Genomic DNA, 10000 nt, shown 5'->3' on the forward strand with positions numbered 1-10000 from the left:
TCTCACTCTCACTCTCACTCACTCACTCACTCACACACTCACTCACTCACACACACACACACACTCTCTCTCTCTCTCTCTCACCTACTCACTCACTCATATGAACGCACACACTTACTCACTCACACACACGCACACCTGAACGCATGACAGGGATGGGAAGCATATGGTGGCTGTGGATGTGCTGGAGCGACAGTTCCGCAGTGTGCTGGTGAAGCTGAGCATGTGCGATGCCCTCCTCTCCGACAAAGGCGACGGGCTGCAGTTTGCGCTGTACGCCACTACCGATTGCGAAACGGAGGCTGTGGCTGCGCGACATGAGACAAACCCCTGGATTGTCGCAGATCAGCAAGACTGTGGCCCACACACGCACCAACCAGCCGTGTTACGTAACACCACCACCAGTACCACTGATGTGGTTGAGATTGATGACGATGACGATGATGACGAGGTAGAAAACGGTAATGGAACTCGCGGTAGCAGCGGCGATGGCGGCGATGTTGGGGGTGACCACATGAGGTCTGCCAGGGGTCAACTGGCAGCGAAGAAGGAGCAAAATGAGAAGAAGAAGGAAGCGCAGCAACAACAGCAACAGCAGCAACAGCAACACCAACAACGGCAACACCCGCGCATGCAAGTCTTGAAACGCGTTGCTGCACACCCACTGTCCATCCTCGTGTATGCAGAGGAAGTGTGACACACTTCATTCATGTTGCGCTGCATAGGAAGTGGGCACCAACAAGCGTACACGTGTGTGTGTGTGTGTGTGTGTGTGTGTGTGTGTGTGTGTGTGTGTGTGTGTGTGTGTGTGTGTGTGTGTGTGTGTGTGTGTGTGTGTGTGTGTGTTGCGTGCGTGTGTGGGTGGGTGTAATTTATCTCTGAATGCCTCTCTTCCCCCCCCCCTCTCTCTCTCTCTTTGTCTCTCTGTACATCCTCAACCACACAACAGGCAGATGCATCGCCGTGTGTGCTTGCCATATCGTGTTCTTGGGATGTTTGTTGTCGCACAACTCTCCAACCCCTCCTTGGTTGGCTCTTGAACGTGTAACTGGCATTATTATACGCTACCATCCCACCCCACCACTCGTCCTTCCCATCCATCCTCACTGTCTCATGCTGGGAAAGCGGGTGTCATATTGGAGGAGAGATGATGCTGAGGCGCGCATCTCTCACATGCAGCGCAGTTGGTGATGACACGCGGAAACAGCGTCGCTGAAGAGAAACCAGGGTGGAGAAAGCACAACGCCGAAACAATGGGCAAGCCACCAAGCACAGAACGAAACATCTGAACATGAACCAGTCATAGCAAACCAGCGTTGAGAACCCGAGACAGCACGCACGCGCCTCTGGCATCAAGGCAGCCACACGAGCAGATGAGCAACAACGAAAAACAGCGCCGCCAATGAACAAACGAAAGCGAACACAAGTGCCTGCAGCTCTCACGTTGGAGACACAGAGAGATTGTGAGTGTGTGTGTGAGAGACAGACAGAGAGAGAGAGAGAGTGTGTGTGTGTGTGTGTGTGAGTGAGTGAGTGTGTGTGTGTGTGTGTGTGTGTGTGTGTGTGTGTGTGTGTGTGTGTGTGTGTGTGTGTGTGTGTGTGAATCGTCACCACTTCACCGGAGAGAAGAAAGAAACCACGGTGCAACCAGCAACCACTAGCCGGCAACCAGAAGCATGAAACACGCCACCAGCCAGACAACTCCTGACATCATCACATCCCCCCCCCCCTTCCGAGATCACTCGTCATCCTGTTGCACTGATGTGGGAACAGCGAGCGTTTCCACGTTGGTTGGCGCAACGTCAATGTAGCTGCCTTCATCTGCCTCGTTCTCAGCCACGTTCTCCACCGCCCCGTCCTTCTCACCATCACCATCACCTTCACCATCACCACCATCACCGCCATCAGCATCGTTCGCCTTGGCCTGCAGCGCCTCTGAGCTGCGGTACATGGGGTTCTGCTTTGTTGAGGAGTCGTTGAAGGCGGGAGCGTCATACAGCCCGGTATCCTCCGCTGCGTTGTACAGCGTGTTCAGCTCCTCCACGTCCCCGTTCTCGTTGTACATGGGATTGGAGAAGGACACAACGGGTCGCGCACCGGTCTTGCTGTCATCTGCGCTCTTCTTGCTGTCCGCGTCGCGCAGGGCGTCTGCCACGCGCGGGTTGCGGCGGCGGTTGCGCATCACAATCAGCACCAGACCGGCAACCAGCAGCACCCCGACAGCAGAGCCAACACCAACGCCAACCTTCTCACTGTCGTTCAGCACACTCCCGGACCTTGAGCCGGGTCCATCGTTATCATCATCATCGTCGTCGTCGTCGTCGCCATCATCATCATCATCATCGTGGTCATCATCGGCATCATCGTCATCAGCAGACGACAACACTGCCAGCACGAGCGTGCGCACCTGATTGTAGACCGAGTCGAACATGGCCGCAACATCCGCCTCATACTGTGCGTCGGAGAAGCTGCCATCAACATTGCACCGCAGGCCGCACCCGCCAATGCTGGCATAGAACGTGGTTTCCACCCTTGCCTTCCAATCGCTCAGGGGCAGCGGCGGTGATGCAAGCGCAGCGCTCGTCAGGTCGGCCAGCGTCACGGCGCGGGTGCAGTTGGTGTCGATGCCGCTGGTGAAGCTGAGGCACGTTGGCTCCTCCGGCTTGAACACGGTGACAGCGGCGTTGAGGAACGTGGCTAGCTCTGAGAAGCGCTCCGAGGAGGATGGTAGCGTGCACTCGGGCGATGTGTCGGATGCCGTGCACGCCTTGTCCCGCAACATGGGGAAGATGATGCTGACAATCATGCCACTTGCCGTTGAGGCCACCTCCCTTCGTTCAACAACTGCTGGCCTGATGCGGACCTGGTCACCGCTGATCTTGGTGATGGGCGGGGTGCCGCTGAGCGTGTCCGCAATCAGGTTGCGCAGGGTGTCGTCGTTGTACGACTGGAACAGCCGCGTCAGCATGGTTGGTGGCAGCAGGTCGCCCACGCTAAACTCGACAGTCACCGTGGCTGTCTCCACGCGGTCGGCCGCATCCATGGCAGAGTCGAGGCCGGACAAGTACGCGCACGCGCTGGTGGTGTTCACCTGCAGGCACGCCTCGACCGTGCGGTTCCTAATGTGTGAGGTGGATGCCCTCCAAGCCAGCAGCTCAAGCACCTCGCGCGGCCCCGGGGCAAGGGTGTCGAAGGAAGCCACGCTGGCAATCGCATCAACAGCAATGGCGGGGCCCGTGACTCTTGCGGCAAAGGCGAGCGTATCCGACGATGGCGCATATGTGAGGTTGCAGCTCGCACCGGGGGCAAAGCGCAAGTCCGGCAGCACTTCTGCAGCAAGCCGGGTCATGTGGTGCTTGACGGCCTCGTTGTCTGCGCTGCCGAGGGCGTTGAGCTGGGGTTCCACGGCAGCCTGAAGCTCTGGCGACAGGCTCAAAATGGCCAGAGGCTTGAACGTGTACGCGACGAGCTTCTCTTTGGGCCTGCGGGCATCATTCAGGGTGCTGTTGACGGCCATGATGGCGAGTTCGTTCGCCAGCGCTTCGTCGGCCAGCTGTTGCTCCAGGGACGGGCACGTTGAGAAGCACACGCAGGCGCGCTGCTGGACGTCAAACTGTGCCTCCAGTTCGCACGTGAGCCGATCCATGCTCGAGTTGCCGCGAGAAAAGTGGATGCCGCTGCCTGACCCGTAAGCCGGCGACGACTGCAAACCACAGTGCATGAATGCACGAGTAAGGGGAAAAGCGGGGTTGGGAGGGAGGTTGAGGGAAGGTGGGAAGATGTAAGGAGAGAAGTGGAGGGTGAGAGGGTTCATGGCACATGGTACATGACACTTGTGTAAGGTGATGACATACAATGCGTATGTATGTGTGTGTTGGGGGGGGGGGAGGTATGACACCCCCGTTGTGAGACAACACGAACAGACGAGAGATTAGAGTCAGGTGAAAGTGTCAACTGACAAAGGATGGCGGGAGGTGCTCGTCGTTGGCGAGTGCAACGCGGACACTGTCCAGCGTCAGGGATGTGATTGGGGCGAAGGAGCCTGTGAAAATGTGGTACGACGATGTCATTGGGAAGAATGCATCATCCTCCATGCACGGCGGGCGCGTGGTATTGAAGGACGTCTCCCAGTTCTGTCACAGCGAGGAAAGGGAGAAGAGCACATGGTGCGTGTGTGTGTTGTGATGGGTGTGTGTGTGTGCAGTGGACCGGGATTGGTGAGAGGTGTCATGTCGTAGGCTCGTGAGGGGAGGTTGTTGCTGAGGAGACTGATCAAGACAGGGGTACCCAATCTATCAGTCGCACGCACCCCCACACCCCCACACAAACAAATACTTACAAACACACACACACACACACACACACACACACACACACAAATATCACGTACCTTGTGGCAGTTAAAGTCGCACTCTGGGCGGTAAGTCTGACCACCGGTGAACACAGTCACGTCAGCATCGTCCGTGTTGGCGTCGACATCGCTTGGGTGGGTCTTGTGGAACACCATCTGGGCACCGTGAGGTGCAAACTCCAGCACGCCGTTGTCTGCAAACACAATTGCCTGCTTGGTCGCGTACTTGCCAGCATGGACGAGGGACGTGACTGGCTTCCAGCCATCAGTTTGGTGCTTTGGCCCAAAGTACACGGTTGTGGTCACGGCATCGTCCTGGTTGTGGCCGACAACCACAGGAGCGCCGCCATCCCAGTTGGCGTCGTTGTTGAAGTTGGTGTTGCATCCGTCCTCTTTCCACGTAAACACGGCGCCATGCACATTGACGCACATTAGCATGCCAATAAGGAGCACCGCAGCGCTCACAGCAGCACCGCGTCGGGCCATCATGCTTGTTGTTGTTGTTGTTGTTGTTGTTGTTGTTGTTGTTGTTGTTGTTGTTGTTGTTGTTGTTGCTGCTGCTGCTGTCGTGGGCGTGTAAATGGGTTTGTCAATGCTCGCACACAAGTACGCTTTGATTGGTGTTGTTGTGAAGGGCTGAACGTGCAGGGGTGAATGGAAATTTAGTTACAGAGCCAACGAAACGTCGGAAGAATAACGCGGATTCAAAAAATATCGAAGGTGGGGGTGGGGCCGGGACAGTGACACACAGACACACAGGCACACAGACACACGACACACAGACACACACACACAGACACACAGACACACAGACACACAGACACACACAGATCAGAAGCAACGAGGGAGGAGACGTGGCGGCGCCTCTCATGTGGGCGAGTATGGGGGCGGATCTTCCGAGATGGAAGCGCTTCGTAGGCTGACCATGCTCAGGCGTCGGCGTGCCGCCTCGATGGTGACTGGCTCCTGCTGCTCGGTGCCAGCCTGTGTGTGTGTGTGTGTGTGTGTGTGTGTGTGTGTGTGTGTGTGTGTGTGTGTGTGTGTGTGTGTGTGTGTGTGTGTGTGTGTGTGTGTGTGTGTGCGTGCGTGCGTGTGTGTGTGTGTGAGTGAGGGATGGCGTATTGGATGGTTCAAAACAACTTGCAATCATGCGTCAGGGGGCAACTTACCTGTTGTACCAACTGTTGCGCCGTGTCCATTAACGCGGGATCGCCACCAAGCACAAATGCCTGTCGGGTGTGAAGAAAAAAAATCACGCAGTGAACGAGTGGCTGGGGCAAACACACGCGTATGTCCAGCGCGTTTACGCCAATACCAACGTCTGCTCGACATGCTGGGCAAATTTCACACCAGCGCACCTTGACACACTCGTTAACGCTCGCGCGCAATCGCAACAGCTCATTCTCTGCTTCCATATAGCGCACAAACACCTCCTGTGTGGGTATGTCGGTGTGTTGGTGTGCTGGTGAGGGGGAAGGTATCAAGCCCGGTCGAGTTCGGTGGCAGGCGAAAGGACAGGCGGACGAAACATCACCAGGAAGGATACAAACACCTCCCCCACCCCCCTCTCACACACACATACAACCACACCTGTGTTTTGTGGTCGATAAGCGCTTGCAGTTCATCCTCAAGCTGTGAGAGCTGCGAAACCGTCACCTGGATACGTTCGTTCATCTGTTTGGGCAAGTGATGTGAGATGTGGCGCGAGAGGGCCGCGTTGAAGTGAGCACTGGCTTGGATGCTCGGATCACAAACATGTGCAGCATGTGCAGAGGACAGCCTCATTGTGCATGCTGACGAGCACGCATGGGCGTGGCATGGGCATGACGCTGAATCACGTGTCCAGTGTCAATCGTTGATGTGGCTTCAACGGTACCTGTTGAATCTTGGTGGCCAGGGATGCCGCTGTTCCGCCTCTCCGCCCGCTCTTTCGCTGCTGCTCGCGCTGGAGCGACGCCAGCTGCCGATTCAACCGCTGCCGGTCACGCCGAAATGTGTCGCATATCCTCTCCTTGGCTGTGGGCGGCGCATGCGGCAGTTTGGGGGGAGGGGCGTTGAGGTCAATGAACGAGCAAAGCAGGGAGGCGAACAGGAGGGGAAGGGGAGGAAGCGAGCGAGCAGACATACAAACACACAGACAGAGCCAGAGAGCCAGAGAAACATGGACACGGGCACATTTATGCAGGCAGACATACAGACAGACAGACACAAGGGTTTCTTACAGAGGATGTTCTCGAAGACTTGTCTCCTCGCCTTGATTCTGTCTCCGAGCGCCCGCTCGCGGTCAAGGAGCATAAACTGAATGGTGGCCACGGAACCCACGCGCTGCTGTACTTGCGGTGACTGCTTCTCCGCCCATTTCAGCAGGCACTTGTGGACTATGTGCGACAAACAAGACGGGGCACAGCAGCGGCGTGCATGAGCGGACACATGGCACATCCGTCACAGATGAACAACAAGAAACAGCAACCAAGTACGCACACAGACAGACAGGCAGACAGACACACACACACACATGCAAACAAACAAACCAGCAAACAGGTGTACGAACGCACCTTCGTACTGGGCGTGGAGGTACGTCTTCCACGCTCGCTTGGCATTTGTGTCAGCTGCAATCAACTTCGCACAAGCACGAATGTGAGACTGAACAACACCGCATGCACAACTGTGTGTTCAAGCAAGCACCGAGTGCTGTTGTTGTCACATGGCATTGCACGATGTCGACAGAGTTGCTTCATCAACACACGCATGGCTCACTTGCTGCAGGTCTTTGTGGCCCTGAAAAGCGCCTCGCAGAGAGGCAGATGCCCTGATCAACGCAAAGCCAGAGCAAGACGCTTTCATGAGCACGTGTCCGAATGGGTGCGTGTGTGTGTGTGTGTTTGCGTATGCCCAACACCACGATCGGTCCACGGTCACATGGTGACATCACTCACATCCGCATCGACATGAGCTCCATCTTGCTTGTCGTTGTTGTTGATTTGATGACTCATCACCACTTTCAATCCTCCTTGATGTGTGTGTGTGTGTGTGTGTGTGTGTGTGTGTGTGTGTGTGTGTGTGTGTGTGTGTGTGTGTGTGTGTGTGTGTGTGTGTGCCCTTCCTTCCACTTCCACCACACGCATGGTTGTCATCATTGGTGGTGCGCCGCCACCAAGCAAGCCAAAATGGGTACGTGTAATCGAAGCACGAGCCGCCAAACGTAACAAAGGGAGAGATGCCAAGAAATGGAGACAAGGAGACGTGTGTGTGTGTGTGTGTGTGTGTGTGTGTGTGTGTGTGTGTGTGTGTGTGTGCGAGCTTGATGTCAGCAAACAAATTTGAGAGCAAGAGGATGATGATTCCCGGTGATGACGACAGCAACTACACGTCCAGTGCGGAGGAACTGCTGTGCTCGCCCAGCTTGGGAATGGTGACAGAGTACCCATCTGTATGAACGTGAACGTGAACGTGAACGTGAACGTGTGTGTGTGTGTGTGTGTGTGTGTGTGTGGAGAGTATACTAATCGTGGATACTCGCCGGTTTTAGTACTGATGAAATTGAGGCCTTGAGCACATCGGGTGAACGAGGTCATTGCACATGGAGAACCTATGGTGTCGCTGGTCCCGGTTCCCCTCCATAAGTGGCGTATTGGGTTAGCTCGAGTTACTTCACAGTGATGAGAGATCACTTGCTCCGCGGATGCAACGCAACGATGTATCTGTCGAGACAGCTATTCACGACTGCGACGTGGGCTAGCATCTCATAAAACGATCGATGCGGTAACTATAAGCTTCTTCTTTGTGTCGTAAACACACACACGCACACCACACACACACACACACACACACACACACACACACACACACACACACACACACACACACAAGCCAACGCACAAATACAAATGGACATACAAGCCCCCCTGGCCCCAAATTCACATCCCCACACAGTGATCACCCATTCATGCATTCAAACCTGCGGTCTTGATGAATTGGGGCACGGGGTCTGGCTCGATGGTGCCGTAAATGGCAATTGGGCGGTGCGTGTCGTGCACAAAGTACAGCGTGTCCTTCACATGCACCTGGATGTAGTGGTGCACCTGAAGCCATGACAGCAAACCATGGCAGGAAGGTGTGCACGGGCATGGGAGTAGAGCGTGGAGTGAGTGCTTGTGCAATTGTCCTGGGCAACCAACCTATGATCGTAGCACACACATGCACAATGTTACCCCCCTCCCCTCCCCCCCCCCACACGCTCACACCATGTGCGAATACACTGGCCAGACACCAAAACATTGATTGCATGTGTGCAAGCGTGGCCACCACAGCGCGACCACCCGCAAACACACCAAGTAGCACGTGCGCACGAGACGCGTGACAAATTCCGGAACGCGGTGACCCGAGGGAAAGTAGACCACTAGGTCATTGTCGCCGCGCAAGTGAATGACACACACGGCATCCAGGTTGGACGTGACAGTCACCGCGTCAATCTGTGTCAGTGGCACAGGCTTTGTGCCCATTCGAAAGCCTTTGACAGGGTCGAGTTTGTACAACCCGTCACGCGCTAGCACCAGCGCACGCAGCTGCGTCTTGCCCTGTTGTTGTTGTTGTTGTTGTTGTTGTTGTTGTTGTTGTTGTTGTTGTTGTTGTTGTTGTTGTTGTTGTTGTTGTGGTTGTTGTTGTGGTTGTTGTTATTGTTGTTGTTGTTGTTGTTGTGGTTGTTGTGGTTGTTGTTGTTGGTGAGACAAGCGTGACAACTCAAGTCAACATGGGTGCACACATGTTCGTGTGGTTTTGCACGCGGATGTACGCGTGCGTATATGGAAAATCAAAACATGTGCGTGCATACACGTTTCCAGGTGTGCGTGTGTGCTGCTGCTTACGCGGTGGCTGAGCTTCTGTACGGGGCTGGAGAACACGAGATGCTGGCACATGCCCTGCTGTCGCAGCGTTGCCAGCGACTGCATGTACGCGTCCAGCGCCCGGTTCCTGTTGGGATCCGCAAGGTAGTCGCCTGATGGCCCGAGGTGGTGGAGGTGGTGATGGTAATGATGGTTGTCGTTGTTGTTGTTGTTGTTGTTGTTGTTGTTGTTGTTGTTGTTGTTGTTGTTGTTGTTGTTGTTGTTGTTATGGGAGAGTGCGGATGAGGTGACGCGTGGTTGTGACGCCAACAATCACGTGGCAGAAGAGAACTGCAGCAAGAGCACAAATGCTCCCTCTCAATCACCCGACAAACTCCTTCTCTCCCTCACGTGCGCGCAACATGTATGTGTTGTGATGTGTTGTGATGTGTGAGGCGCCACGCACCCTTCCAGTTGAGGTCGTGTGCCCAATACGGTACACGCGCATGGAAGATGATCATGCCCAGCACCTTCAGCCGCAGCCGCTCAACCGTCTTCGCATCCAACCTGCCGCCCACAGCAATGCGTGTGCGTGTGTGCGTGTGTGCGTGTGTGCGTGTGTGCGTGTGTGTGTGATGTGCGCATGATGGAAGTAAACGACAGTTCGAGGAGGGCGAAAACTTGAGTAAGGAGGTGCGAAGCACTTGCCCCCCCCCCACACACACACAGGCACGCACGCCACGTTACCTGGAGATGATCTTGCGGGCACGCCAGCGCTGGTGCATGAACTTGAGACGGGTGATAAAGTCATGGAGAACGGCGGGCG

At 55.5% G+C, this 10000-nt stretch overlaps 4 protein-coding genes across 4 annotated transcripts in view; 1 reads left to right on the forward strand and 3 right to left on the reverse strand.

The window, feature by feature from the left end:
* Nucleotides 1-775, forward strand: part of PTSG_07870 (uncharacterized protein) — a 1941-nt gene extending 1166 nt beyond the window's left edge. Inside the window, exon 4 of the mRNA XM_004991617.1 lies at nt 154-775. Within this exon, the coding sequence (XP_004991674.1) occupies nt 154-697 (544 nt within the window). The 3' untranslated portion in view covers nt 698-775. The remainder of the gene's footprint in view (nt 1-153) is intronic.
* Nucleotides 776-1555: 780 nt separating this feature from the next.
* Nucleotides 1556-4928, reverse strand: PTSG_07871 (uncharacterized protein). Its single transcript, XM_004991618.1, has 3 exons — nt 4391-4928; nt 3960-4133; nt 1556-3703 (listed from the first exon to the last, which is right to left on the reverse strand). Exons 1-3 carry the CDS (start codon nt 4838-4840, stop codon nt 1739-1741), a joined length of 2589 nt encoding a protein of 862 aa, XP_004991675.1. The 5' UTR covers nt 4841-4928; the 3' UTR covers nt 1556-1738.
* A 290-nt stretch (nt 4929-5218) lies between these two features.
* PTSG_07872 (uncharacterized protein) lies at nt 5219-7195 on the reverse strand (the record flags this gene model as incomplete). The annotated part of the gene is made up of 8 exons (XM_004991619.1): nt 5219-5335; nt 5521-5580; nt 5710-5784; nt 5942-6025; nt 6228-6367; nt 6574-6729; nt 6907-6970; nt 7109-7195. The coding sequence occupies 8 exons, from the start codon at nt 7193-7195 to the stop codon at nt 5219-5221; spliced, it is 783 nt and encodes a 260-aa protein (XP_004991676.1).
* Nucleotides 7196-7714: 519 nt separating this feature from the next.
* Nucleotides 7715-10000, reverse strand: part of PTSG_07873 (uncharacterized protein) — a gene marked incomplete at both ends in the record, with an annotated part of 9092 nt that continues 6806 nt past the window's right edge. The window contains 6 exons of the mRNA XM_004991620.1: nt 7715-7779; nt 8310-8433; nt 8683-8928; nt 9217-9347; nt 9641-9741; nt 9922-10000. The exon at nt 9922-10000 is cut by the window's right edge and continues 88 nt beyond it. Coding sequence (XP_004991677.1) covers nt 7715-7779; nt 8310-8433; nt 8683-8928; nt 9217-9347; nt 9641-9741; nt 9922-10000 — 746 coding nt within the window. The remainder of the gene's footprint in view (nt 7780-8309; nt 8434-8682; nt 8929-9216; nt 9348-9640; nt 9742-9921) is intronic.

Source organism: Salpingoeca rosetta (assembly GCF_000188695.1).
Source record: "Salpingoeca rosetta unplaced genomic scaffold supercont1.19, whole genome shotgun sequence".
Lineage (NCBI taxonomy): Eukaryota > Choanoflagellata > Craspedida > Salpingoecidae > Salpingoeca > Salpingoeca rosetta.